Raw genomic sequence first — 24,010 nt, forward strand, 5'->3', positions numbered from 1 at the left:
GTGACAAATGATTTCTTGAGGGTCAGGTCCTGTAATTATTTGTTAATGCTGCTTTCCTTATCATGCAGGGCTTATCTTAAAAAAACCAAAAACAACCAACCCACCAGCACACCCTCCCCCCTCAGAAAAACCCAATTCAGTTCAAAGCTGTGCTTTCCATCTGTGCAGGGCTTGAGAGGTTGCAGATCCTGTCTCTGTGGGAGGCCTGGCTATTGGAAAGGCAGTAATAGGAGCAGAGACAAATATCTCTGCAGAACCCGGCCGAGCCGGCTGGGAGGCTGGGGGAGAAGCAGCATTCGCTCCAGTACATAAAACCCCCACGCTGCCTCTCGGGACCCCCATCCCTCCCTTCACCCGCAGCAAGGCCTGGCAGAGGATTTCCAAGAGAGGAGGCAGTTCTCTGACTGGGAGTGAGGACAAGAACTAAACTGTTCAGCTCTTGTGCCTTTGCCCCTGCAACTGCATATGCCGTGAGCGATGCAACGTCTTCAAAAGATCACAGGGCGTGAGAGACCCGGCCCCAAATGGCCCAAGAAAAATACCTCCGACCCTGCACAGACTTTTTATTGCTGGTGTGGCATGTCAGGCAAATGGCAATAAACATCCCCGGCCCCTCGGAGCCCACCGGCAGCGTGGGCACGGGGCTGTTGTTTGCATCCTTTGGGAACAAACTTCTGAGCAGGGCTATTGTGATAGGAGAACGGTGAATGGCTTTAACTGAAGGGAAATCGGTTTAGATTGGATTTAAGAACTGTTTTACTCAGAGGGTGGTGAAGTCCTGGCGCAGGTTGCCCAGAGAAGCTGCGGCTGCCCCATCCCTGGGATTGTCCAAGGCCAGGTTGGACGGGGCTTGGAGCAGCCTGGGACAGTGGAAGGTGTCCCTGCCCACGGCAGGGGTGGGACGGGAGGGCCGGGGGTCTCCATGGCACCCGCCGGGCGAGGGGCCGCCCCGAGGGGCCGCCGCGCTCCTCCGCTTCTCCCTCCGTTCCCAGCGGGTCCCACCGGCACCGCTCCCCACGGCTCGGTCCGGGGTGCTCGGTGAGTCCTGCCGGGAGGAGACTGCCGGGGCGGGCGGCGGTGAGGGGAGCGGGACCGGAGAGTCCCGGCCGGGCGGCGCTGAGGGGAGCGGAGCGGGGCGGGCGGGGGCTCCGTCCCGGGCGGCGCTGAGGGGAGCGGAGCGGGGCGGGCGGGGGCTCCGTCCCGGGCGGCGCTGAGGGGAGCGGAGCGGGGCGGGCGGGGGCTCAGTCCCGGGCGGCGCTGAGGGGAGCGGGCGGCGCTGCCCCGCCGCTCGCGGCGCACACACAATGGAGCAGGTTGAAGAGGCGCGGGGCCGCGGCAACACCGGGGCTGGATCTCGGCTCGGGCCGCCGCAGCCGCTCCGCCGGCGGACGGGACGCTCCGCTCCGCGGAAGCCGCTCCGGGTTTCGGCAGGGTCCGTGGCGGGGGCGGGCCGCGCCGGGCCGGGCGGGGCGGGCGGCAGCGCTGGGGTTTGAACGGGAGCAGGTTGCACGCCCGGAGCGGGCTGGGGCCGTGCGTGTGGCTGTGGTGGCGAGGGACCGCACCGGACCGGGCTGGACCGGGCCCGACCCGACCCGACCCGACCCGACCCGACCCAGCCAGCGGCCGCGGTGAGGGCGGACGGGACCCCCGAGCCCCGTTCCTGTGTGCGGCCCCGCGGGCGCTCCTGCGGCAGGACGGGGCTGTGTTCCTGCGAGCCTCCGCCGGGCTTTCTCTTGCGGTTGATGCTGGTTTCTCCCGGTGTTTGCGGCCGAAAGTTGAGGTGAGGGTTTACAGGGCGTAACTTTTTTCGGCCTCCTTTACAAACGGCCCGGGGGGCTCCGCTCGCCCCGGTCGCTCGCTGTGCGAAGGAGCCGCTCCGGGGCTCTCCCGAGGTGCTGCCGCAGCCGCTGCTCCGGCCGTGTTTGTTCTGCTGGATAAGGAGGGATCGCCGGGATGCACTTGCAGCCGTTGTCCCGCGGCTGGCCCCGCGTTCGCCATGTGCCAGGGCGGCTCTGCCCCGCGGCTGTGCCAGGGCAGCACCTGGGCCGCGGGCAGTGAAACCGGAGCGAGCTGCAGCCGCTGGGCTCGCCCTAGGCCGAGCCCAGCCCGTGCTAAAAGAGGCTTAGCGGAAAATCCCGACGCCCGTGAAGAGCGCAGGACAGCAGCCAGGAGTGCCGCACGGTGGGAGCACGCCTGTCCCCACCTGGAAGGTGCTGGGGAAGGTGGGGGTTGAGAAGAGTCAAACCTCTTGCTGGATTGAGTCCTCCGTAGGAATACCTTATTTCTAATTGCCTACTCCATAAACCATTAAAAAAAAAAAAAAAAAAAGGAAGTGCAATGATGTGGAAATTAAACTCCGTGCACATTTTGTTGTAATTAAGCTACTCTGCAATTCTGGGAACTTCAACTCCAGCTGGCTGAAAAGTGTTTTAGAAGAAGTGTTATTAAATTCCAGGGAGAAAGATATAAGCCTTATCTGATGGACCAGTCATAGGCTCTTTGTTTAAAGTGTGCTTTAACTCCTGTGTTATAAAACACAATGTTTGCCTGTTTTCAGAGGGCCCTCCTGATTTACTTGTCCTTGGGACTTCTGGCCCACAGGCTGCAAAACTTAAAGGAAATGAAAGTAAACTTATGTGTTTGTTCTGAAATGTGAAAGAATAATTGCAGGTAACAGTACTGAAAAGAGAGGCAGGGTTCAACCCTGCAGTGAAGCACCAGAGTTAAAGATGTGGGATATGGAAAGAAAATTCTGGCTTTTTGGGAGGTGAGAGACAGCAGAGTGCATGCACACTGTTAAAAATCTTCCTGGTTCTTAAAGCATCAGCTCCCTGGAATAAGTTTGAGAGTGCTACTTTTACAGAATTTGTTTTTAGCTCTGAAGGATGCTTTTCCCCTACATTTAAAAATGCCTGTAGCCTGTTAGAGAAAGAAATGTTAAGTTTTATCAGCTGAAGATGCGCGACTGTTCACGGGTGCTTTCTGGTTCTGTGCTACCCATTGTCTATAAAAATGGGGGATCAGCTGGTGGGTTGGGATCAAGTGGTGCACAACTCATTATTTTAACAATAGGGGCTCGGCTTGGGAGGTTGCCTAGGGAATTGATTTAATGCTGCTTGTCCTTTCAGCCGTTGAGGCGATGTCCCGCCATGACTTTGATCAAAATCACCGGTATTTGAGAAGGAGAATAAAATTTTCACTCCATAAAAGCAAAGGAGAGGCCACCCGCTACTAACAGCTCCCAGTTTTGCATGAGCTGATCTGTAATTTAAAACACTGTCAAGACATACCCGTGGCAGTAGAACAGTTTCATGAGCATCAAAATACAGAATGAAAATTAGTCCTCTGTTCAATATTTGGCTTCCCCTCACTTCTGAGAAAGGCTTTAACACCTAAGCTGTGTGTTTCTGTTGGCTCTACAAAGTAATCCTTCTATAAATTGAACAGTTTTCCTTTAATGAAATCTGAATAAGCTGAGTTTTTTCTAAGGTGTCAGCCAAGATCCAATTCAATTTAAATTGATAACGTTGATGGCAGAGCCAGGGCACAGCCACATGGAGTTGTGTGGTGGTGTAGAGATTTGTTTTGTTTGTTTGCTCTGGGTTTTTCTGTAAGTTTAAACAAGCTTGAATGTTAAAAAGAACAAAATCCAACTCTCCGAATTGGGAAAGCAAATATCTGTCTCCAGGTTTGCTGGAGACCTGCTGCACTATCTGCAGCAGGACAGCATTTTCTGCCTGTGCCTTCAGAGGAGGTAAGACGGTCATGCCTAATTGCCTTTGAGGGTCTTACAGAAACTCCTTCGATGAGTGCTTCAAATGCTCTTGACTGTGTTGAAGTGAGGGTGCTGTACAAGCAGTTTTTTGGCATTTTCCTCGTGGCACAGTGGGATGCAGAGCATGTTCTGAGCAGTCATGGCTGTTGTACCGGGAGGGTGTTAGAGCCAGTGGTTCCCTGGGTGGTGGATTCATGGGTTTGAACCTCTGGGTCTGGCCTGTGCCAGGGATAAATCTGGCTTGCTTCCCAGCCCACAAGCAGAAGGTGCTTCTGGTGGAGCCCTGCAAGGGTCAGCTGGTGCAGACTGATCTAACGGCCAGGAGGGAGCTGTGTGTTCTTGTGTACTTATTTGGGCTTGTTTTCCTCCTTTCTTGTTTACTTTAGGAAACTGGAACTGTTTTCTGTAACAAAGGTGGCTTTCTTGTTCCAGTCTCTGTGGTCACTAAGGGCAGTGTTGTTACTCCAGAGATCCGAGCTTGCCCTCTGATCTGAGCTTTCCTGACTTTGGAGCCTTTTGCTACTCATCTGACACACAGAAGGACTATCTAGTGTACTTGGGTGGCTCGGAGTGAAGTGGAGCACAGATTTGAGGGATGGGAAGGCAGGTTGGGGGATCCACAATGCGAGGAAGTATCTGACACTGCAGATGGGTGCTTACAGGGCTTCCCCCGGGGGCAGTGGATGTGCAGGGGAGGGGCAAGGAGAGGTGGGCAGAGTTTGGGGCAGGTGCCTGTTGCAGGGCTAGAAAAAGCGAGGGACAGGGTGCTGAGGATGCCACGTGCCCCGGTGGAGGCTCAGTCACCCACTGAAGGATGTAAAACCGCTCCAAGGGCCTTTGGCCGTGTGTGTTACAGTTCTTGGCATGAGGTGCCCATGTGAGTCTCTTCAGCCTGAAGTAACTCAAGGCTGCTTGCAAGAAACTTCAAGTGGAGACAGGCTGTGGTGCAGAGTGGTCTGTGCTCGGTTACAGATGTGATGTATTGGAGCTGACACGGAGTTTCCTGTTCCTTTGCACACTGAGCGTGACCCAGCGTGTGGCTGAGGTGGGATACGGGATGTGTTGGCTGGGAAGGCGTGGGTCACACCAGACAATGCTGAGTCTCAACGAGCTTTTCTTTCTTTGCTTGATCTTTGTTCCACTCAGAGGTGAAAAAAAGGAAGAATGTTATCAATTACCAACTGTGTTAATTGATGTCCGGCACAGAGGGTCTTGTGGTGTGAAATGCCCACTCCTTGGGGGAGCCACACACCCACTGATAAGAGGCCAAGTACACAAGGTGCAGGTCATCCATGTCCATGCCTGGTTGCATTGGCACAAGTCCTTTCCAGGCATCTTATTTTTATCTTCGCAGTTCATCACATGGTGAGTCGTCTCTCTACATTTTAGATTTTTATTTGTAGAAAGATTCCTGCATTCACTTGCAGTTTGAAACCCTCTGTGCAGCAGACCCAAACCTGATTTGGATTGGTGAATGGGTGTACAGAGAGCTGGCAGAGGCAGCAGAAAGGTGTGCAGAGCACTGGAAATCTGTGCAAGGAAAATGTGCATGGACTCTCACTCATACTGACCCATCCCATGTCTGGTGGGATGAGTGTCACCCTGAACAGGGTGTGCAGGGCAGGTGCCAGCTGAAGCTGTGCCTGCTGAACCTCAGAGGCAGCAGCATGCTGCCCTCCTGGAAAGAATTCCTTAAAGAGGAGAACAACAAATTCCATTTAGGCCTCTCAAGGAATGGGGAGCAAATGCTAATTCCCTTTCAGGGTCTGTTGCCATGGGGAGTCAGTTCAAATCCTTTCTAATGCCTTCTTCAGCAGCAAGTTGTGCTGACACATGCTTTTAATGGCTTCCAGTGATGCCAGAAGGAGTGGAGAAATGACTGGGAACAAAAGCTCCATGGGAATGAACAGCCCTGGGAAGAGTAGAGGTGGCTGTAGGCTGGCTGGGCTGGCACAGGTGGAGTTGTCCTTTGCACAGGGAGCTCAGCTCAGTGTCCTGCCCACCTGAGAGGGATGGGTTCCAGGGAACTTGTCTGCCAGACCCTGGTGTGGTGCTGTGCAGGGAGCCCAACCTGTTCCTCTTGCTTCTAAAGAGCAAATCCTGGGAATTTGTCTTCTACCAGGACCCAAGCTGGATGCAGTCAGGGTTGGGCTGAGCCTCTGTCCTCATCTGGTGAGCGATGCAAGATGTGTTTAGTGCTCTCCTGGGGGAATAGCCAAAGTATCTGATTAAACCCAGTAAAAATTTTTTTAAATCTGCATTTTCAAGAAGTCTCATCTATCTAAGAGTGTGCAAGTGCAGGATCTGTATCCTAAACTCTGTTGTGACCTTTTCCCTTTGATTAGACAGCTCTGAATTCTCAGAGTTTCCAAGAGCTCCCAGGGAAATCCACAGGATGTTTCTTTGCTCCCATTCTGTCTTGCCCCCTCTGACACCTTTGCTGGCAGCATGGTGCCAGCACAGCTGTTTTGGCCTCGTGGCATGTTTGAGTAGGGAACTCACCTGTCAGAAAAATAAACCAAGCAAAAATCTCTGCTTTTATTCCTCCAGACCACTTCCTAGAGAAATAAGAAAAGGGTCCTATACTGCATGGTTTTGTTTTCTATTACCAAGTATCGTTGATGTTTTTTCCGTGCTGGTAATAGTTATGGTTAAATATTTGCTGTTCAAAAGGGAGTGTAATTTTGGGGGGATTTTTAAAGCTTTTTATTTTTTAAGTTTTATACAAGATGCTTTAACTCTGGAAAGTAGCCATACATTAATGACATAGTTTATACTATAGGTAGGTAAAACTTTGTTTTGTAAGTTATCAAAATGACATCAATTTGTTGGAAAAAATGTCTTTTTGTGTCAGCAGTATGGAACTTGCATCTTGCACGCCTTGCTTATTCTGCCTGGCTCCCATATGTGTAACTTTAGCAACGTTTATGCAAGTTATTTTGAGTGAATGTTGATATTTGATGCTGATTAAAGTGGAGATTTGCACAGATGATGTGTGGAACCCTTGGAGCCTGGCATGTGTGACAATTAAATCTAAATCTGCATGAATTTAGACCAGCTTAAATGCTTAGCAATATTTGGGTGACTGTTAGTGGCTTAGTGGAATAAGAAGCCCAAGACTGCAGATGGGTAAATGCCCCATGAAATATTGTCATATTAGGTTTTATAATCTCATCAGATTTGTTTTTTAGGTCTAACTATGGCTAAGCTTCTCATCCAAGAACTACTTTGGTTTGTGGATACTGTTTTCAAAAAACCCAGCCCATGTTGTGCAGAACAGGTCTCTGAAAGCTTGAGGGTTGCTCCACCAGAGTTGTCACTTTGGTTAGAAAGTAAAAACATGGACTGGGAAGTTCCTGTGGGTGGCTACTGATTAACTAGGAGAAAACCTGAAGCATATTTTAATATGATCCAGGGAAAGGAAGTTGGTGAGGGCATAAAGATTCCCAGTTGCATCTTGTGGCGTGAACAGAAATGCAAATGACTTCTCTCCCTCTGGTCAGTACCTGTTATTTCTAATATCAGTGTAACAAAGGGCTGAGCCCTGGGCTCTGGAGAGCATGTCCTGGAGAAGTGTCTGTGTGCTCTGCAGCGTGTTTGCCAAGCTGCTGAGTGCTGATGGCACCTTGGGAAATGATGTAGAGCTTTATGTGGAACATTTCTTTATCGAGCTAAGAAACTGTACAGAAAGCCCAGCGATCCCCTCTGGGCAGCCCTTTCTCTGTTCCCGAGGACAGCAAGTAAATCTCTTGCTTATTCTCAAACTGCAGATAAAGCACTTCACTTCCTTCCTTCTAATAATACTGAAGGTTTGTTGTGAAGCTGAATTGCTTAGGTTCTCAATGCCACTTCAGGATTCTCCAGGGGAAGTTCAAAGTAGTATTTGTCCTTTGGTGTTTATTTTCTGTTTGCAGTGACTGGAAGGTAGCTGCCCACACGAGATGGTGTCATCAGAGATGCTCTGTGCCCCCACCACAATCCCAGCTGCCACACTAAAGCCCAGCCTTTCTCTCTGGGCTATATTCCTGCTGCTTAGTGCCAGCCAGATGGTCTGTCCTCCCTCCCATACTGAGATCTCTAAAGCTCATCAGAGGGCTCTGGGCATAGCTGGAGCCAATACAGCATTATTTCCACCACACACTCGGGGTGGCCTTTGTGTGACTCTGGATTGCTCTTCTCATTTCTTACCTTTTTTCTTAATTATTATTTTGTTATACTTTTCCTTTATGGCAGTTGTAGAGCCCAGTATCTCTGAACAATTTTTCATGCTAAAATTTGTCATTAACGGGCACAAGCTTCCAAAATCAGTAGCCCTTTCAATATTCAGTGTTTTCTGGACTTTCCTTTAATTACCAGGGACATGCACTTTATACACCATTTGGGGCTAAAGAAAGGAATCAGTGTTTTATAAATCATACTTTCCCCGTGTGTTCACTGGGTAGATACGAGCGCTGAAACTGGAGCTGTGGTTTTGTCCGAGGGAAGTGGCGGTGTCCTGCAGGACCTGCCCTGCCATTAGGAACGATCCATGGTATCTGATGGAGTCACCGCAGTTGTCTGTGGAAGTGCTCCGGGAACAAGCAGGGGAGAGGGCAGGCGAGCAGAGAGCCATCAGCAGTGTCAGCCTGTGATCTCACTCCCTGTGCCCGCTCCCGAAGGGCTCAGACACCTTCCTGGCCGTGCTCAGTGCCCGTGTGCTTACACCCTCTTCTCACTGGGACCTGCTCAGTGTCCAGGTTAAACACTGCAGATAAATATTTGGATTGTGCTGCTGCTTTCCGAAACAGTTCTGTGCTGAGTCCAGCAGCCCGAGCTGAAAATGTTTTGCTGAGTGCGGCTCAGCCTGCAGCTGCTGGTAACACGCACTGTGATTCCCTGGAATGAGGGAATTCCCTGCTTCTCTGCACAGCGCACTCAGGCACGGCTTTTTTCTGTGTGAGAGGGGAAACTGCAGAGTACTGTGAGACATGGGGGGGGTCAGATATTGTTCTTGGTGTTGAGCCTTTTGCCATGAGAAGCATCTCTCCCAGCCTGGGCAGGGCATATGCATCCTCTGCTGCATTCAGAATATCTTACACATTCATTTCCACAACTTTTAGAATCAAATAACTTCATAAAACATGCATAGAATGAAACTTTCCCTGTGAGGAGTTTACCCACTTTCTGATTACAAAAAGAATCAATATTTGTTCATCTCATCTGTCTATATCTGCACTGTTTATTCATGCATGCACACATGAATATGTAAGTTAATTTACTTTTGCATCAAAGTTTGAGCAATGTCAGCTTACTTCTATTAATAACAAGCAATACCAGTTTACTTCCATTAATAACTTGAGCAGTATCAGTTTCCTTCCATTAAGAACTCTCTTGTGAAGTACACCTCTGTACAACTAATCAAAGCTCTTTGAAGAAATGTCTCTCATGGAACACAGTGCTCAAAGCACTAAAATAAGGCAGCTGACAGGTTTAATGGAAATTAATCAGCTGAAATAGAAGATACAGTTCTCTCAAGTTGCTATGTTTCTGCACACCACATAATGGACTCCTTGCTCAACTTCCAGATTAATTACTTTATCCAGATACAAAGTAGGTGGATTCCTGACAGGCTGGAGTAGCATCTCTTCTCTCACGTAGTGAAGCGCCGATTGTTTTACCTTTGGGAATGAATGTGGCAGGCTCAGGGCTGAACCTGCAGGAATTTTGCTTATTGTGAAAGTGATACCCCAAGCTGAGAAACCTGCAGAGTGGAAAAGTGAGGAGTGTTTTCAACTCTCTCTGACTTGGCTGCTTTATCAAGTAACTACACAAGCTGATTTTCAACTCAGATTTATATCTGGTCAGGATTTTGGTAAATTTTTGCCAAAATAGTTTTGTTGTTACAGTCCTAATTATACCTAATTATATGCTTATGGGCACTTTTTACTCTAGTAGTTTATTCTACGTGTACAAAGTAAGTGATACAGACAGGTACAGCCCGCATTTTAGTCTGTGGCATAGACAACATGTTCTTTTTCTCCTGTATTGAAGTGATGCAAATTTGTGTTAAGTTCCTAAGTGCGTGTTCCTTTGAAATGATGGTATTTGGCCCAAGTGTGGGGTTGGTTGGGATTTTGTTTGGGTTTTTTTGTACTGTAGAGTAAGGCATGATCTTGGCTGGGCTCTCCTGGAACACTGTACAGCAAATAACTTTGAAGACTGTCCAAAAAGCTGCTGGTGTTTCTTAGGAAGGTTTTCTTGTGGGATGTTTGTGTCAGCTGATGCAGCCCCTTCGGGAGCCTGCCTTCATGCCTGATGTGCCCGGGAGAACCTTTGTTCCAAGGGGCCACCGTGGTGTGGGAAAACCCTTTGTGCAGGAACAAAGGAGGATTGTATCAGCAGCGGCCGTGAAAGGGAGGGGAGGGGGCTCAGGGGCTCTTTCAGAGGCACTGCAGGGATGTATTGACAGCCACGTTTCCCTGTAAATCTCCCCTGTGGTACGGGTTCTGTGTGGGAGCCAGGCGGGAGATAAGATCTCCTTTTATTGTGTGCAAATTCTTAGTGGTGAATATTTGATACGGTTTCCTTAATTAAAACATGGCGCCTCTTGTACTTTTGTAGCCTAAAGCAAAAAGCCTGGCAGTAGGCTGGACTGCGAGGTTATTCCTGTGCTTTAAAAGTAACTAAATGCTTGTGTCTTAGTAATTAAGGCTGGAAGAGTGGCCTTAGTGCAGGCTGTAATGAAAGCTCGTGGCCGGCTGGGGCAAAAGTACCGGAAATGTAGGAAGAAGATGAAGCCTGGCAGAAGTAGTAGCTATTGCTGCTTGGGTTCCAAAGTTTGGCAAAATATGCCTTTAGTGTAAACCATACACGGGCCATACCCAAAACACACCCCCAGTGGAGCCTGGGGAAGTTATAAGATGGAGCAAACCACAAACAGGTGGTCTTGGCTCCCACCTGCAGCACAGCATCCAGACCATCCCTGCTCCCCTCAGAGAGAGGCAAATCCCCCACATGTGCAGCCACAGCCTCCTGGCCAGCCCGGGTGTCACACTGGGACTGGCCTGCGGGTCTCTAATGCTTGCAAGTAACCATGAACAGTATACTTAGGCACGAGTTACTGGCTGCGGCCCCGTGCTTGGTCCTGCTTCAGCAGAGGAGACCTCCACACCTTCCAGACTGGAGCCTGAGAGCCCTGCAGCTCTCTGGGGGTCCCCTGTGCTTCACCTCCAGATCATGGGATGCTGCTGCCCCTCCTCAGTGCCACTGCTGCCGAGCCTTCCCTGAGCTCAGCTGGCTGCCCAGCCCCGCAGGAGCAGCCTGGGTTTGTCCTGGTGCCTGACCAAAGTGGTGGGAGAGGAGGTCTGCTCAGCCCCGGCAGGGACTGCAATAGAACTGAGACTGGAGGACCAGAATCAGGAGATATTTCTGGGCTCTTCATGATCGTCTCCTTCACCTTCACCACACTGCTGCATGGGGAAATGGGAAAAGTTCTCCAGGTTCTTCTGTTCCATTATTAGCTGAGTGCAGTTGCTGCACCCAGGAAATGATTGTAGCTAAATTGGTTGTTAAGGATCAGAGAAGTGCAGTTGGCTGGGATTTCAGATTATTTATTGTCCTTTTTGTTTTGAATGAAATGGATCTGTGTCCCTCAGCAGAGCTGCAGGTCAAGCACTTCGTGTGCTGTGGTGCTTCATTTGGGGGTGGGTTTGTTACTAAGGCCCCCTGGCAGTAGTTTTATGAGGAGATTTGGGTGGCAGTGTCCTTACATCCTGCTAGAATTGCTTGGATGAAGACAGTTGGAGTTGTTTGTGCCAAGTGTGGGCGAGCAAGCAGCTGGGTTGACCAGAGTGAAGGTGGGAGGGAGATAAAATGGGAGACCAAAGTGGGCTTGTAACAGGAAGGGGTGTCTGGATTGCTGAAACCAGAACTTGAACTTCATAAAATAGCGAAGGGAGAAGGAGGATCCAGTGAAAGGATTTGGTGTCAGGACAGGAGATTAAGGATTCCATGGCTTCAAAGAAGTATGAAATGCTGGTGTGTCTGCCTGTAACCATAAGTGTTAATTTTGGGTGGTTTATGTAACTGCTCTTCCTCAGGCTCAAACTGCCCGTCCATGGGCAAGTTCATCCCAAGCGCCACAGGGCAATGTCGGGCAAGGGCACGGGCACAGGGACCCTGAGTGCTCGTAACTCTGCTCTGGTCTTGAAATCAGGGGGTGATTACCTTTGAGTCACCTTTTTAATTACAGTAACCTTCTCTTGGGGAGGATTTATAGTTTTGTGGTGTTGTCGGGTGTGCCTGTAGCTTGTTAAATATGGGACAGCATCACTGAATAGATTAAATTGATCGTCTCTCCAGGCCCCACAGCGGCCTGCAGTGGCTGGGGGGGTGACGGTGACAGAGGTGCCCATTGCGGGCTCAGCCAGTGCCGGGTGGGGCGGGCTCCCTGCAGCAGCCTGGGACTTGCTGGCTGGTGGCACCAGTGCAGTCCAGTTCTGGCTCTGTCCAGGTGATGTGTCCGTGCCCTTTGCCTGGATGTCCATGGAGATGGGCACGTTTGGAGAGCGAAGAACGACATTTGTTGTCATCTTTGCGTGAAGCCAATCAACCATTTTGCATAAAGGGCTCAAATAACTACAGTGCTTGCAGTAGTTGGGCATTTTTTGTAAATTAAGTCCCACTGACCAGTTCTTGTTTCCCTTGCAGGGTCAGAGCCTTTGATGGTGAGCGGGAAGCGGCCTCAGGATGAGTTACTGGAGTCTGGATAAGAAGAGCTGCCTGCAGTACTGCAGGCACTTCCTAGCGGACAACGGCGTGTTCCACGGTGAGCTGCAGACTTACTCGGCAGTGTCGCTGTTTGTGTTTCCTGCGGCCCGCGGGCCCTGACATTCTCTATCCGCGCCTGTATCTCCCTGGGGCCGCTGCTCCCGGGCCGCTCAGCCCGCCGTGCTGGGGCCGAGCCTCGGCCGTGCCCGCAGCGAGCGGGGGCTCTGCCGGGCGGCGCTCGGGGGGTGCGGGACCCCCGGTACTGCGGGGGGCGGGCGGGACCCCCGGTACTGCGGGGGCAGGCGGGACCCCCGGTACTGCGGGGGACAGGCGGGACCCCCGGTACTGCGGGGGGCGGGCGGGACCCTCGGTACTGCGGGGGCGGGCGGGACCCCCGGTACTGCGGGGGACAGGCGGGGCTGCGGCGGCGCCGCGCGGGGGCGCCAGGGGGCGCTCCGGGACCGCCGCCCCCGGTGCGGCCGGGGCCGGCTCCCCTCGATCCCCCCCGATCCCCCCCCGGTGCGGCCGGGGCCGGCTCCCCTCGATCCCCTCCGGTGCGGCCGGGGCCGGCTCCCCCCGATCCCCCTCGATCCCCTCCGGTGCGGCCGGGGCCGGCTCCCCTCGATCCCCCCCGATCCCCCCCCGGTGCGGCCGGGGCCGGCTCCCCCCGATCCCCCCCGATCCCCTCCGGTGCGGCCGGGGCCGGCTCCCCCCGATCCCCCCCGGCGCTGTCAGTGACGGACCCACCGCGGTCCGACCGACCCCTGGGTCCCACCCCGTGCTGCCGGCGCTCGCCCCTCCCGTAGCGCACGGCATTCCCGGGCAGATGGAGGGGACTGGCTGGGAGTACTTCCCCTCCTTAAGTTCGGCTGCGGTGCTGCCTGAAGCACCGAGCCCTGCAGAGGAGCAGCAGCTGCAGCACAGCTGGGGACAGAGCTGCTCTGGGGGTCGGTGCTGGTTGTGCTTTGGATGACATGGGCTCGGGGGCTCCAGCAGGTCTCATCTAATCAGACAGCTGGACCCCTGTCTGCTGAGGGAGTGACTTCCTAATGCTGTTCTGAGAGGCCCAGATCTTGTATTCTCTATTCCCTTTGAGGTCAGTAATTAAAACCCATCAGTTTAGGGCAGATTTATGGCACTATTAATAACAGCAGCACGGAATGGCTATGAATTGAAGATAGAAATACTTGTCTCATTCAAAGCAAAGGTAATTTTTGTCCCTAGAGAACATACATCTCCATTTCAGTGTGTTTGTTAGGACTGGAGAGGTTTGCAGCCCACTGTAAAACAAACTGTATCTGCATTTTTGTCACTGTGGTTTTGTCACCATCGATGAAGTTAATGGCTTAGTGGGAGAATTAATCATTTGTCAGTCTGTGAATCTTCCTAATGAAAGCCAATTCAGAGAGAGCCCCATTTTTCCCTGTACTGCTTTTTTCCTTGCCCATGGGCACTTCTAGTTCTATTTGGGACACCAGAAGAATGTTAATAACTTTCTATAAGTAAGTCTGACAGTGGTGTTGTCACATTAATTCATGTGTGTGCTGCATTTGGGACTTGTGTTAGAGGGAAAGTGCTGTCATCTCCAGGCACAACTGTTCTGCTTCTCCAATGAAATGGATTAATTCCTGGGATTTATCAGGCCACTCGTGTTGTCCCACTGGTTTTGGTGGGGTCATGTTTCTTCAGAGTTCCTTCTGACCTTGTGGAAGGGCCGTGTTCACCCAGGTGCCCCGAGCACTGTGGCAGTGTCTTATGAAATACCTGTTAGTCCGTGTTCTCCCCAGGCAGCTCCCTGCTCTCCTGCACCAGTGTGTAACTGGAGCAGCTACACAGATCTGTATTTGCAGCTCTGCTACTCCAGAGTAGCGAAGGAAGAGTCTGGTCCATGCTCTGTGACCTGAGGTGGTATTTAATCACAGAGCAGCACCATGTCTTTACCCTGCTAATGGTGCAAAGGCTGGATAATGATCCATCAGCACAGAGTCCAGTAATCCATGACCAGCTATTGAGAGATGAGTCTGCAAAGTGATAATCATCTACAGCTCAAGGCATAATTAGCAGGAATCCTAGACCAGAAAGACTTCACGGCTTAGTTTTTTTATCTTTGATTCATGACCAGATAAGATTAACTATTTTTCCCTGACAGAATCCATCAGGGCTTCCCATTTGTCTCCTTTAACCTAAACAAGACACTGCAGAGACAGTTCCTTTCCCTCTGAGTGTACTGAGGGGGCTGAAGTCCCCGTGGGACAGTGACAGAGGTGACAGTTCCCACAGCGTGGTGTGAGGATGTGTGCATGGTCCAGGAATTAGTGTGGTGTTCTGATGCTCCAGAGGAGCTGGGTTCCTCCAGGGCTGTGCTGATAATTCAGGCTGCCCGTATTATCCAAGTGTACCCTTTCACTGGGAGCAGTGGGACTGTTCAGTTGCCTCAGGGCTGTCTGGAATCGAACCTGTGAGCTGAAGGAACTGCTGCACCTCGGGTGCAAGCCAGGTGAAAGTATCCCACGGGGTCGGCTGGTGTTCTTAAAAAGCGTAGGAGTATCTTTAGAAGGACTGGAAGTGTCTGCAGAGGTGCACAAGAGGAATTTTGCTGCCCAGCTGTGCTCCTCTCTGGTGTTTGTTTCACACCCTTCTGGCACCTGCTTTGCTTTAAGCACCTGAGCAGATGATGTCCCATTTGTTCACCTCCTGCTGAGGAGTTCAAATGCAAGAACTCGTGGACTGCATAAATAAAAATGCTGAAGTTCTGTGTTTATTTGGAGTGGTTTAATTGTTTTGTGTAAAAAACCCAAAAGCTGGCCAAAAAACCACCACCAAAACCCCAAACAAAACCAAACCTCCCCCTAGAAAAAGAAAAAAGGCTCAGCTTGCACCAGAAACACCCAACTGAGCCTGCAGCCCTGTTGCAGTGTAGTGCCCCTGCAGCAGGAGGACAGCACCTGCCTCGTGGGATGCATTAGTGTGGGATGTCACAGCCCTGGATGTGCTCAAGGCTGGAGGGGGCTTGGAGCACCCTGGGATAGCAGAAGGTGTCCCTGCCCATGGCAGGGGTGGAAGAAGATGAGTTTTAAGGTCCCTCCAACCCAAAGCACTCTGATTCTGTAATCAGGCAAAGGAAGGTGCAATTTTGAGTGTTCAGGAGTAAGATGAAGGTGGTGGTGCCTCAAGGCCCAGCCAAATGCAGTTCTGGGCAGCAGTGTTTGAGCAGGGGGAGCTCAGGAGCAGAGAGAAGGGCTACAGAAGTGGAGATGAGATTTGTTAGAAATCAAAGACTGAGAAGGGATGTGACTGCTGGCTCTGAGTGCATTGCAAAGAGAAAGCTCAGGGAGGAAAAGGCTTATTTGAACTGATGGGGGAAGTTGGCACAAGAGCAAGTTGAAAGTTGTCCACGAGTGTATAAAACAGGCACAGGAAAAACTAAGGTACTTTGAGTGGGAGATTGACTAGTTTTGGAAAAATTGTTAGAGCATTGTATTTGTGCTCTTTCTCTGAAGTTGTAAATGTGATTAGTAAGCAGTGTATTGACTAATGGGAAATAAGGCTTGGGAAACTGCCTGTGGTCCCAATTCAGTTCCTGTGTCCAGTGAACTTCAAATACAAACAGCAGTGCTCCCATTCCATTCAGGAGAATGCTGCTGTACGTGTATCAGGCTGCTCTCTACCAGGTTCTAATGATGCTTTGAGACACTTGCATGTTGTTAGACAAGAAGTATCGATACACAATTGTGGGGCTTTCCATGGGGCTCTGACGGGTTGTCTTTAAATAATGACTGACGTTCATGTGTGTAATGAACTACTGTGTGCATCCACATTGCCTAAGGCTTTCTCATCATTTTATAATGTTATTAGGAGAAGCTGCTAATGGCTGCATTTGCAGGATATTAAAATTATTATCTGTTTATGTCTGAAATTTTTGGTTACAGAAGTGGAGGTTGCTGCTGTGCCTTGTACTCTGGGGAGTCTTATCTGCCCAGAAGCAAAAATGTCAGTTTTCTTCATCAGCATCAGCAGCGAGATAGAGCAGTGTGTGTGCACACAGAGAATAACAGACCAGACACGGGGCTGCGGGTGAGCTGCTTTAGCAGTTTCTGCAGAACGGAGAAGACAAGCAATTAGAATGTTTGGAATAGCCTTGAGGATTTGATGAACCCACTTTCCTTTTACTTCCTCTTGCAAGCAGTTCCAAAATACAAAGTACAGCATCCCTCTAGGCATGGAAGAAGAGATTTTTTTTTTTATTTTTGAAGGGGTTTTAAGCTGTAAATGTGCATCATGTTTTGTTTGTTTGCTGGCAATAACAATGTAGGAATGGCTGTGAGCAAACATTCATCTGCTTTGCTACTAGATGGTCGGGGCTAAAAGTATAAAGGGAAAAAAACCCCAAAGTGTATGGAGCAGCCCTTCCTGTGGCTGCCAGTGCCTCCCAGTCAGCAAGGCAAGTACTTCCCCAGCCAAAACTGCATCTAGATAATTGCAGTTTTTAATCATTGCATGTGATAGTTTCATTTTTTCCATAAGAATTTTGGAATTCGTTCATGCTTGTGACGATCTGTGGGAATTAACTCCAAAACTTGTGGTGGTTGGTGTGAACCTTCAGGTTGGAGGAAAGCAGGAATTCAGGCTGTCACGGATGGAGCAGGTTGTGTTGCTCCATTGTTCCACCTTGGAAAGGGAATTGCCTGGAAGGTGTGAGTGGGGGCTGAGCCTGACAGGACACAGCTCCTTAAGTCTTGTTGGACACATCCTGGTGGCTCTGGCTGTCCAACATCCTGCTGAGGAAACCATGGAGAACCTTTCCTTGCTTCAGTGACCTTGGGCTTTTGTGCCCAGTGAGGACATAAAATGCCTTCTGTTCTCCTTTTTATGCAGTCAAATGGTCTATTTTGGTTATTGGAGCACAAGAGTTTTGAGGGAGCAGTCCTAGAGCTTTGCCAAATTGCACAAATCCTTCAGGCCTGATGTTTGCTGATGGGCAGTGCTTTATAATTAGCTCTGCTGAAGCCTCGTGCAAGGCTGGAGGCACAGCTACAGATGCCAGATGTGGGCTGCAGGATTCAGCCTTTTATCTTCAGAGCTGCTTCAGCTGGAGTTTCATAATGATGCTGGGAAAGCAGAATGAGTTAGTAGTGCAGGAATTTGTATTTTGGATCATATTCTGATTTACTTGGTGAAATATCCACAATTCATTCCTTCAGACAAACAGATGTAAATGAAAATGTGTTTGCAAGAAGAGCATTAAGGAATTAATGTACTAAAGTCCACTTAGGTTAAAAAAGGGCCTAAAATGCCTGAAAAAACTCTCTCTGTTTTGTTCAAGAACTGTCTGTCTCTGGATCTGTTCATGAAAGGAGTCTCATGTGGGATCTGTCTCCAGACAATGGTTGAGTTCTAATGCCTAGTATTTTTCCTCTTCCATTTTTGTGTTTCTCAACTTTCCATAGAACCGTGTCTTCATTAATGATAAATGAGTTGATAAAAGCTTAAATCTGATAAAAATGATAAGTTTTCCATGCAGCTGATACAAAGTTTTATTCATTGCTGACTGACTTTTCACAAGGAGGTTGTCTCACAGTATAGGTCTAGGATTACACTTGGATGATGATTATGAAGATGTTGTTATCTCCTTATTTCATTATCTATTCCCTGTAAGAGGTGTTAGTTCTCTAATCAGCTTTTCTTGCTATTTAGCAGAATTAGCTTTGTACTGGTTTTCAGCTACTTTGACAGTGATAAAGGAAAACCCAATGAGCTAGAAAATGAACCTGCCTCTGATGCTGTAATTTCCAAACTGTTAGTTAAATCATATTCTCATTTATTGGAAAATGGATGTTTTGCAGTAGAACTTGCAGGGTTGTGTCTCTGTCCAGTAATCTGAGCCTTGTGAGGTGTGGGCAGAAAACCTAAGTAGGAAAAACAGGAGTGGAGGTGAGGCTGTTACCTTTCCTGCCAAACCTTAGCTTGGGACTCTGCAATACCCATGGGACAGCAGTGGTGGTTGAAAAGATCTTGTCTTATGGTGATCATCGATGGCAGTCAACTACAGGTAAAGGAAAATGAATTTTTTGTTCAGAAAGCTTGTTTGTCACCTGTTACCTCTAAGACTCTTAGAATGGTGTGTGCTGTGGCTCTGCAGAGCATTCCCAGCAGGAGCCTGTGACCCCTGGGAGCCAGGAAAAGCCAAGCAAACCAGTAGGGCTTGGGATTAGATGCAAAACCTGGCTTGGCACTGAGGAGTTGTCATGGGGATTGATTTTATTATTTTTTTTAAGTTGAATAAACCTACAGATATTCTCATACCATTTGGCATATGTCATCTGAATTACATAAAGTCTTCATTTGTCTGCTATCATGTTCTTCTAACCTATATAACATGCTTGAATTTCTAAAGGCATGTAGCCTTTAGGCATGTCTGGTTTTAAAATGAAGTCTCTTTTGAAGACAAAATAATGAAAAATGTTTTGGTGATTGTGTAAGGTTTCTTACAGAGCAGCTGTGGTGTTGAAGGTGCTTGTGTATAGCTTGTCTTATAATTAACAGAATGGTAGGAGTGTGAGTAATTTTCATTTAACACATTATCAGGTGCAATCTGATATATCAATGATTAAACTATACAGCAGTGACAGTTTATTTTTTGTTGTTGAATTGCAGCTATAGCACATCAGGTCATTTCAATGTACACACATTGGTGACTGTCTAGAGGCTTCAGCATGGTGATTTCAGCCATGAATGTGGTGAGCTGAGGTGGGAACCAGAGCTGGGGTAACGCCGTGGCCGCGTTCACTTCTCAGAGTGGGACTTGTGCCACCTCCTGCCATCCCAGCCTGAGAGTGCCATTAGAACCACAGCTGGGAGCAGCCAAGAGATCCTGCCCTGGGTCCGGGGCCTTGTTTCAGATTCCAGGGTGCTGGACATAGACCATGGATACCCTGCCGTGTGCTGAGCTCTGTTGTGGGGGCTGTGGGAAGGCTCTCTATGTTAGCAACAGCTAAGAAATAATGATTTCTCAGGAAGCAAAACATGTCAGCTCCACTTGGATCTTGTCTCCCATCCCACTGGGCACAGACCCAGGGCAAAGGCATAGGGATTCTCCCCTCCCGCTCGCAGAACCCCTGGCTGCAGATGCGGGGGGTTACTCTGGACTGGGGCTGGATTTCCCCTCCTGCATCCAGCCTGCGTCACTCTGCCGCTCCTTAGCCGGAGTGTGGTAATCCCTGCCCGCCCAGCCGCCCCGCTGCCCGCGGGATTTCCCTGCGCTTCCCGGGGCCGAGCAGCGCTTCCCGGGGCCCGGAGCGCCGGCGGTGCCCGGAGCGCCGTGCGCGGGGACACGGGAGCAGCGCCGCTCCGCAGCTGCTGCACGAGCCGGTGCCGCCGGCTCCCTCGCAGCCTGCGCTCCTCGGGCGTGAACGAAGTTAGCTGCTCTCGCCTCTGCATCTGCGCTGTGGCTCACTGAGGTTTCCTCGCTCATCCTGAGGAGCAGTGCTCGGCTGTACTTCCAAGGATTGCTTTCCAAATGTGTTGGCTCTGAAGATATGAAGATGAAACGGAGCCTTTCCTGAAGGGAGAATTTCCATTCTGCTTGCCAATAATGCACGAGTTACAAATTTAATGGCAGACCTGGAAGTATATAAAAATTTAAGTCCAGAAAAAGGTAAGGATGTTTGAGTTTGGAATTTCCATAGGACGAGCTCATAACATTTCTGGAAATGCTTATAGAAAAATCAGGTAACTTAACCCTTGTGATTGGTAAGTTGTATACAGTGTTTGTGTGGACATTGTTGGTATAACAAATGTGTATCTATTCCTGAACGTTTAACAAGAAAACCTGGTGGGTTTGTATTGACTTGAAAGCACATTTCTCCATGAAAACATGTATCTTGTATTTGAGATACTGCTCTTATGATGAGGAAAAACTGCACTTCTGTGTTAGCTTAAATTATTACAAATGTGTTTGCCTTGAATAAAAACATTCTTGACCTTTTCATCTGTTGGGAATTTTGCTGTGGCTTTCAGTGGAGAAGAGCTTGTTGATTTTTTTCTAGTAGCACTTATAAATAGTATAACACATTTGCAAGTGATGTGTAAAATTTGAATGAAAGCACTGGATGAAAGATGCCTTTTCAAGAATTGCAGGAGATGGTACAAGAAAGGAAGACATCTTGAATAACTTTCTTCAGTATCTTGTAGTTTATAATGTCCAATTTTGTTCAGTTTAAGTCAGTGCTGAATGGAAAGTGGCAATTAGCTTAAGCCTCTAAGTGGATAGAGAGTAAATGCTGTAGAGAGGAGAAATCATGGTAGATTAAAGTTAATTTTTGTATTTTGCTCATTATTAGGGATGTTTGATTATGTTCTTTTAAAGAAAACACATAGAAAATACATTTAGCAAAGAGCTTTTTGCCAGAATTGTGTAGTTCAGAAGACATTTTTGTGACAAGATTATATGTAATTTAAAATCAAACAAACTAATCTAAAATAAAGCCACCAAAAGTCATGGATCATACTTTGAACTATCATCTTGCCCATTATAAGATGTTAAAAAATTTCAGGGCAGTGTTGGTGGAAAAAAAAAAAAGCTTTTTTTTCTTTGTATCTGTCATAGTTGATTTTACTGGATATTTTTTATCTAGAGAAAGTTACTGGGAATAGACAGAGCTATTGTACAAGAAACAGAGCCTATTTTAGGCAAAAGTGAGTTATTTGTGGATGCCCTGCAGGGAGGGCTGCCTGTGCTGGAGCTGCTGAGCTGCAGTGCCAAACGCTCTCACAGGTGTTGGGTACCCAGAGCTCTCCATGGAGCTTTGGTGGCCATGGTTAAAGGAGGGCAGGTGTTACTCCATCTGCCTTCCGAGGTGGAGGAGGTAATGGATATGGCCCCATTTAATAATTCACAGCAGCCAGCTCTCCTGGAGGGCTTGGGAACAGGCCTGCAAGGAAAGCATCAGGTTCAAGTTTTGAATCTTGTGGCAGTGTATGTGTAGATAAGCACATTCCACACCGGAGAACTCGGCGAACGGTGGAATTCTGCTCGAGGTCATTCTTCAGTCCCTTCCTTATCCAGATGTAATAGCAAGGCCAAATTCCAGTTGGCCATCCTTGGTTGGGGCAGTGCCATCTCTGTGTGGGGAGGCCAGTGAGGGCTGCAGAGCAGTGAGTGGGTGTCCCAGGGTGTCTCTGGCCCCGAGGTTTGGCCGCTCGGAGGTGGGGTCGTGGCCGGGCTCCGAGGTGACCTGTTGCGGGCACAGCCCTCGCAGCGGCTCTGTACCACCAGGAGTGTGTTCCCATACTGGATGGTGGAAGCAGGCAGGGTGTGTGAGCCCCGTTTTCAGGCTGGCTGGGACCCCGATCACCCTTCATGGCTGGTGTGCCGAAGGGTGCCCGTGGGATAACCCTGCAGAAAGGGATACCCGGCCCCGATGAGCGCCCGTGGGAAACAGCAGCTCCAGCAGCTCGGCCGTAACTTCCTGGGTGGCTGTGGCCACTGCAAGTGGGAAACGCTGGAGCTGGGAGTGGGATCAGCACTGGACATGGGGCACACACCTACCTTGGGGCTGGGCCTTTGGCTGTGGGTCGTGGTGCTTGGTTTTCTCAGAACACCAGGGATGCAGCTGGCACGGCCGGGCTGAGGAACAGCCATCAGCTGTTCCCGCCAGGGCTCGTTCCCTCACCCAGGGACTACGGCAGTGGCTTGTTTAATGCCCTTATTAGTGCTGCTTTGGGACTCCTGTGCCTGCAGCTGTCCAAGCACCTGTAAAACAGGCACTGAGTGTAGACTCTGGAATACTGATATGTAAAGGAATTAGCCTGGAACAGCAGACTGGTCTGACTGGATATGGAAGGCATCCATCTTCTTCTGGGAAGAACTCGGTCATCCACAGGGTTCATTCCAATAACAGCTTAAATCCGTCTCGGCAATAAACGCACTCACAGTAAGTTAGCACATGCACATGGCAGCTTTGTCAGGTTGAAAGCCTCGAGGTGGTTTGGCATGTCCTGAAGAGGTTGCCCAGTGTAGCCCTGAGTGCCACCTGACTGGAGTGTCAAGGTGGGGCACCTCAAAGTGTCCCTGCCATGGCCCTGCTGAGGGTTCCGAGGGTGCTGGAGCTGGATGCTGATGGCTCCAGGGGCAGTATCTGATCAGATCTGCAGAGGATGTGGCTGGCCAGGTAGTAACTAGGTTATGTGCTTGCTAACTACTTAGCGTTAGTGGTTTTTGGTGCTTATGAATGAAATCTACAGAACACTGCCATGGTGTGAAGGGGAAATGTTGTTGCTGTTTGCTGAAGAACTGTTGTCTTTCCAAAACTCTGGGGCATAGATTAGAACCGTTGAGGTAACTCCTTCGGTGCTTTGCTGGAGACTGAGCTGGCCCAGTCTGTGTTGGGGTCAGCGCTGGCACTGTGGTGGCACACAGCAGCTTGGGGACACCAGGGGCTGGTGACCAGAACGTGCTGGAAGAAACCTTCCCAGCTCTGTCCAGCACTGAGCTTGCTGCAGGAGGTGTGTGTGCTGGTTTTTCCTCTTTCCTCAGAAGCTCGTGCCTCGGGGGAGCATGTGCTGCTATGTGTGCTCCTTGTGTGACTGAAGTGGGAGTTGTGAGGAGCCCCAAGCTGGCTTTTCCCTGGGAGTGCCAGCAAACCCGGCTGTGGGGCAGGGAGCTCGAGCCTGTGCTGTGGCAGGTTATCGATACCAGCACAGCAGAGAATGGGCTCAGAGGTGTTCCCATGTTACCAATAGAAACATTGATCAGCCTGAAACTCAGATGCACAAAACAGCATCATTTTCAGTAATAAGATCACTTTGGTGTTTGAGACTGTCAGTTCATTGTTTGCCCACAGATGACTCACTGTCGGTGACTTGCACCGAGGTAATTTAAAATAGAATTGATAAACGTGTTTCTTTAGAAAACGACTATTTCTGAGGAGTGTGAATAAATTAGTTCATATCATCTGTTTCACTGCAGTCTCCATTCATTGCTTTTAAAGGTTAATTAACTTCACCTTCCATTCTACTCTGCTTTTTTCCCCCTCTTCCTACTCTCTAGCCCAGCCCCAGGTGTGGCTTTGTTTGGTAGCCTGGAGGGAAGCAGTGCTCCCTCCAGCCTGGCTCCAGGCCCTGGGGACTGGGTCCCTCTTCCAGCTGTTCCTGTGCCCTGTGTTCGCTCCCCTCCGCAGGTTGTGGTGCTGGGCAGGGGCCGAGGCTGCTGTCACACACGGCTGTTTGCTGATAAATGTGCAGACATCCCAACTGACTGCTTGCACTGAGGCTGGGACAGTTCATCCTCTGCATGTCTCTGTGTGGGCACAGGAGCAAGCTTTAGGAAGGGTCTTCTGGTGGGGGCGGTTTTTGCCTATCTTTTGTTAAATTGGTGAAGTGGAAGGTGTGACATATAAGGGGGGGTGTGGTGAATGAGGGGGTCTTGCCCTAGCTCAGTATGTTGTGGTGGGAATTGTATTTGCTGTATCATATAACATAGGCAGGCTG

At 49.8% G+C, this 24,010-nt stretch overlaps 1 protein-coding gene across 4 annotated transcripts in view; it reads left to right on the forward strand.

Annotated features, from left to right (window-relative positions):
• The first annotated feature begins 1,530 nt into the window (after positions 1-1,530).
• PLCH1 (phospholipase C eta 1) overlaps positions 1,531-24,010 on the forward strand; it is a 58,579-nt gene continuing 36,099 nt past the window's right edge. For all 4 annotated transcript variants that reach the window (XM_069024533.1, XM_069024535.1, XM_069024534.1 and 1 more), the window contains exons 1-2: positions 1,531-1,780; positions 12,464-12,581. In XM_069024533.1, the coding sequence (XP_068880634.1) occupies positions 12,503-12,581 (79 nt within the window). In that variant the 5' untranslated portion in view covers positions 1,531-1,780; positions 12,464-12,502. The remainder of the gene's footprint in view (positions 1,781-12,463; positions 12,582-24,010) is intronic.

Source organism: Aphelocoma coerulescens, chromosome 9, assembly GCF_041296385.1.
Source record: "Aphelocoma coerulescens isolate FSJ_1873_10779 chromosome 9, UR_Acoe_1.0, whole genome shotgun sequence".
NCBI lineage: Eukaryota > Metazoa > Chordata > Aves > Passeriformes > Corvidae > Aphelocoma > Aphelocoma coerulescens.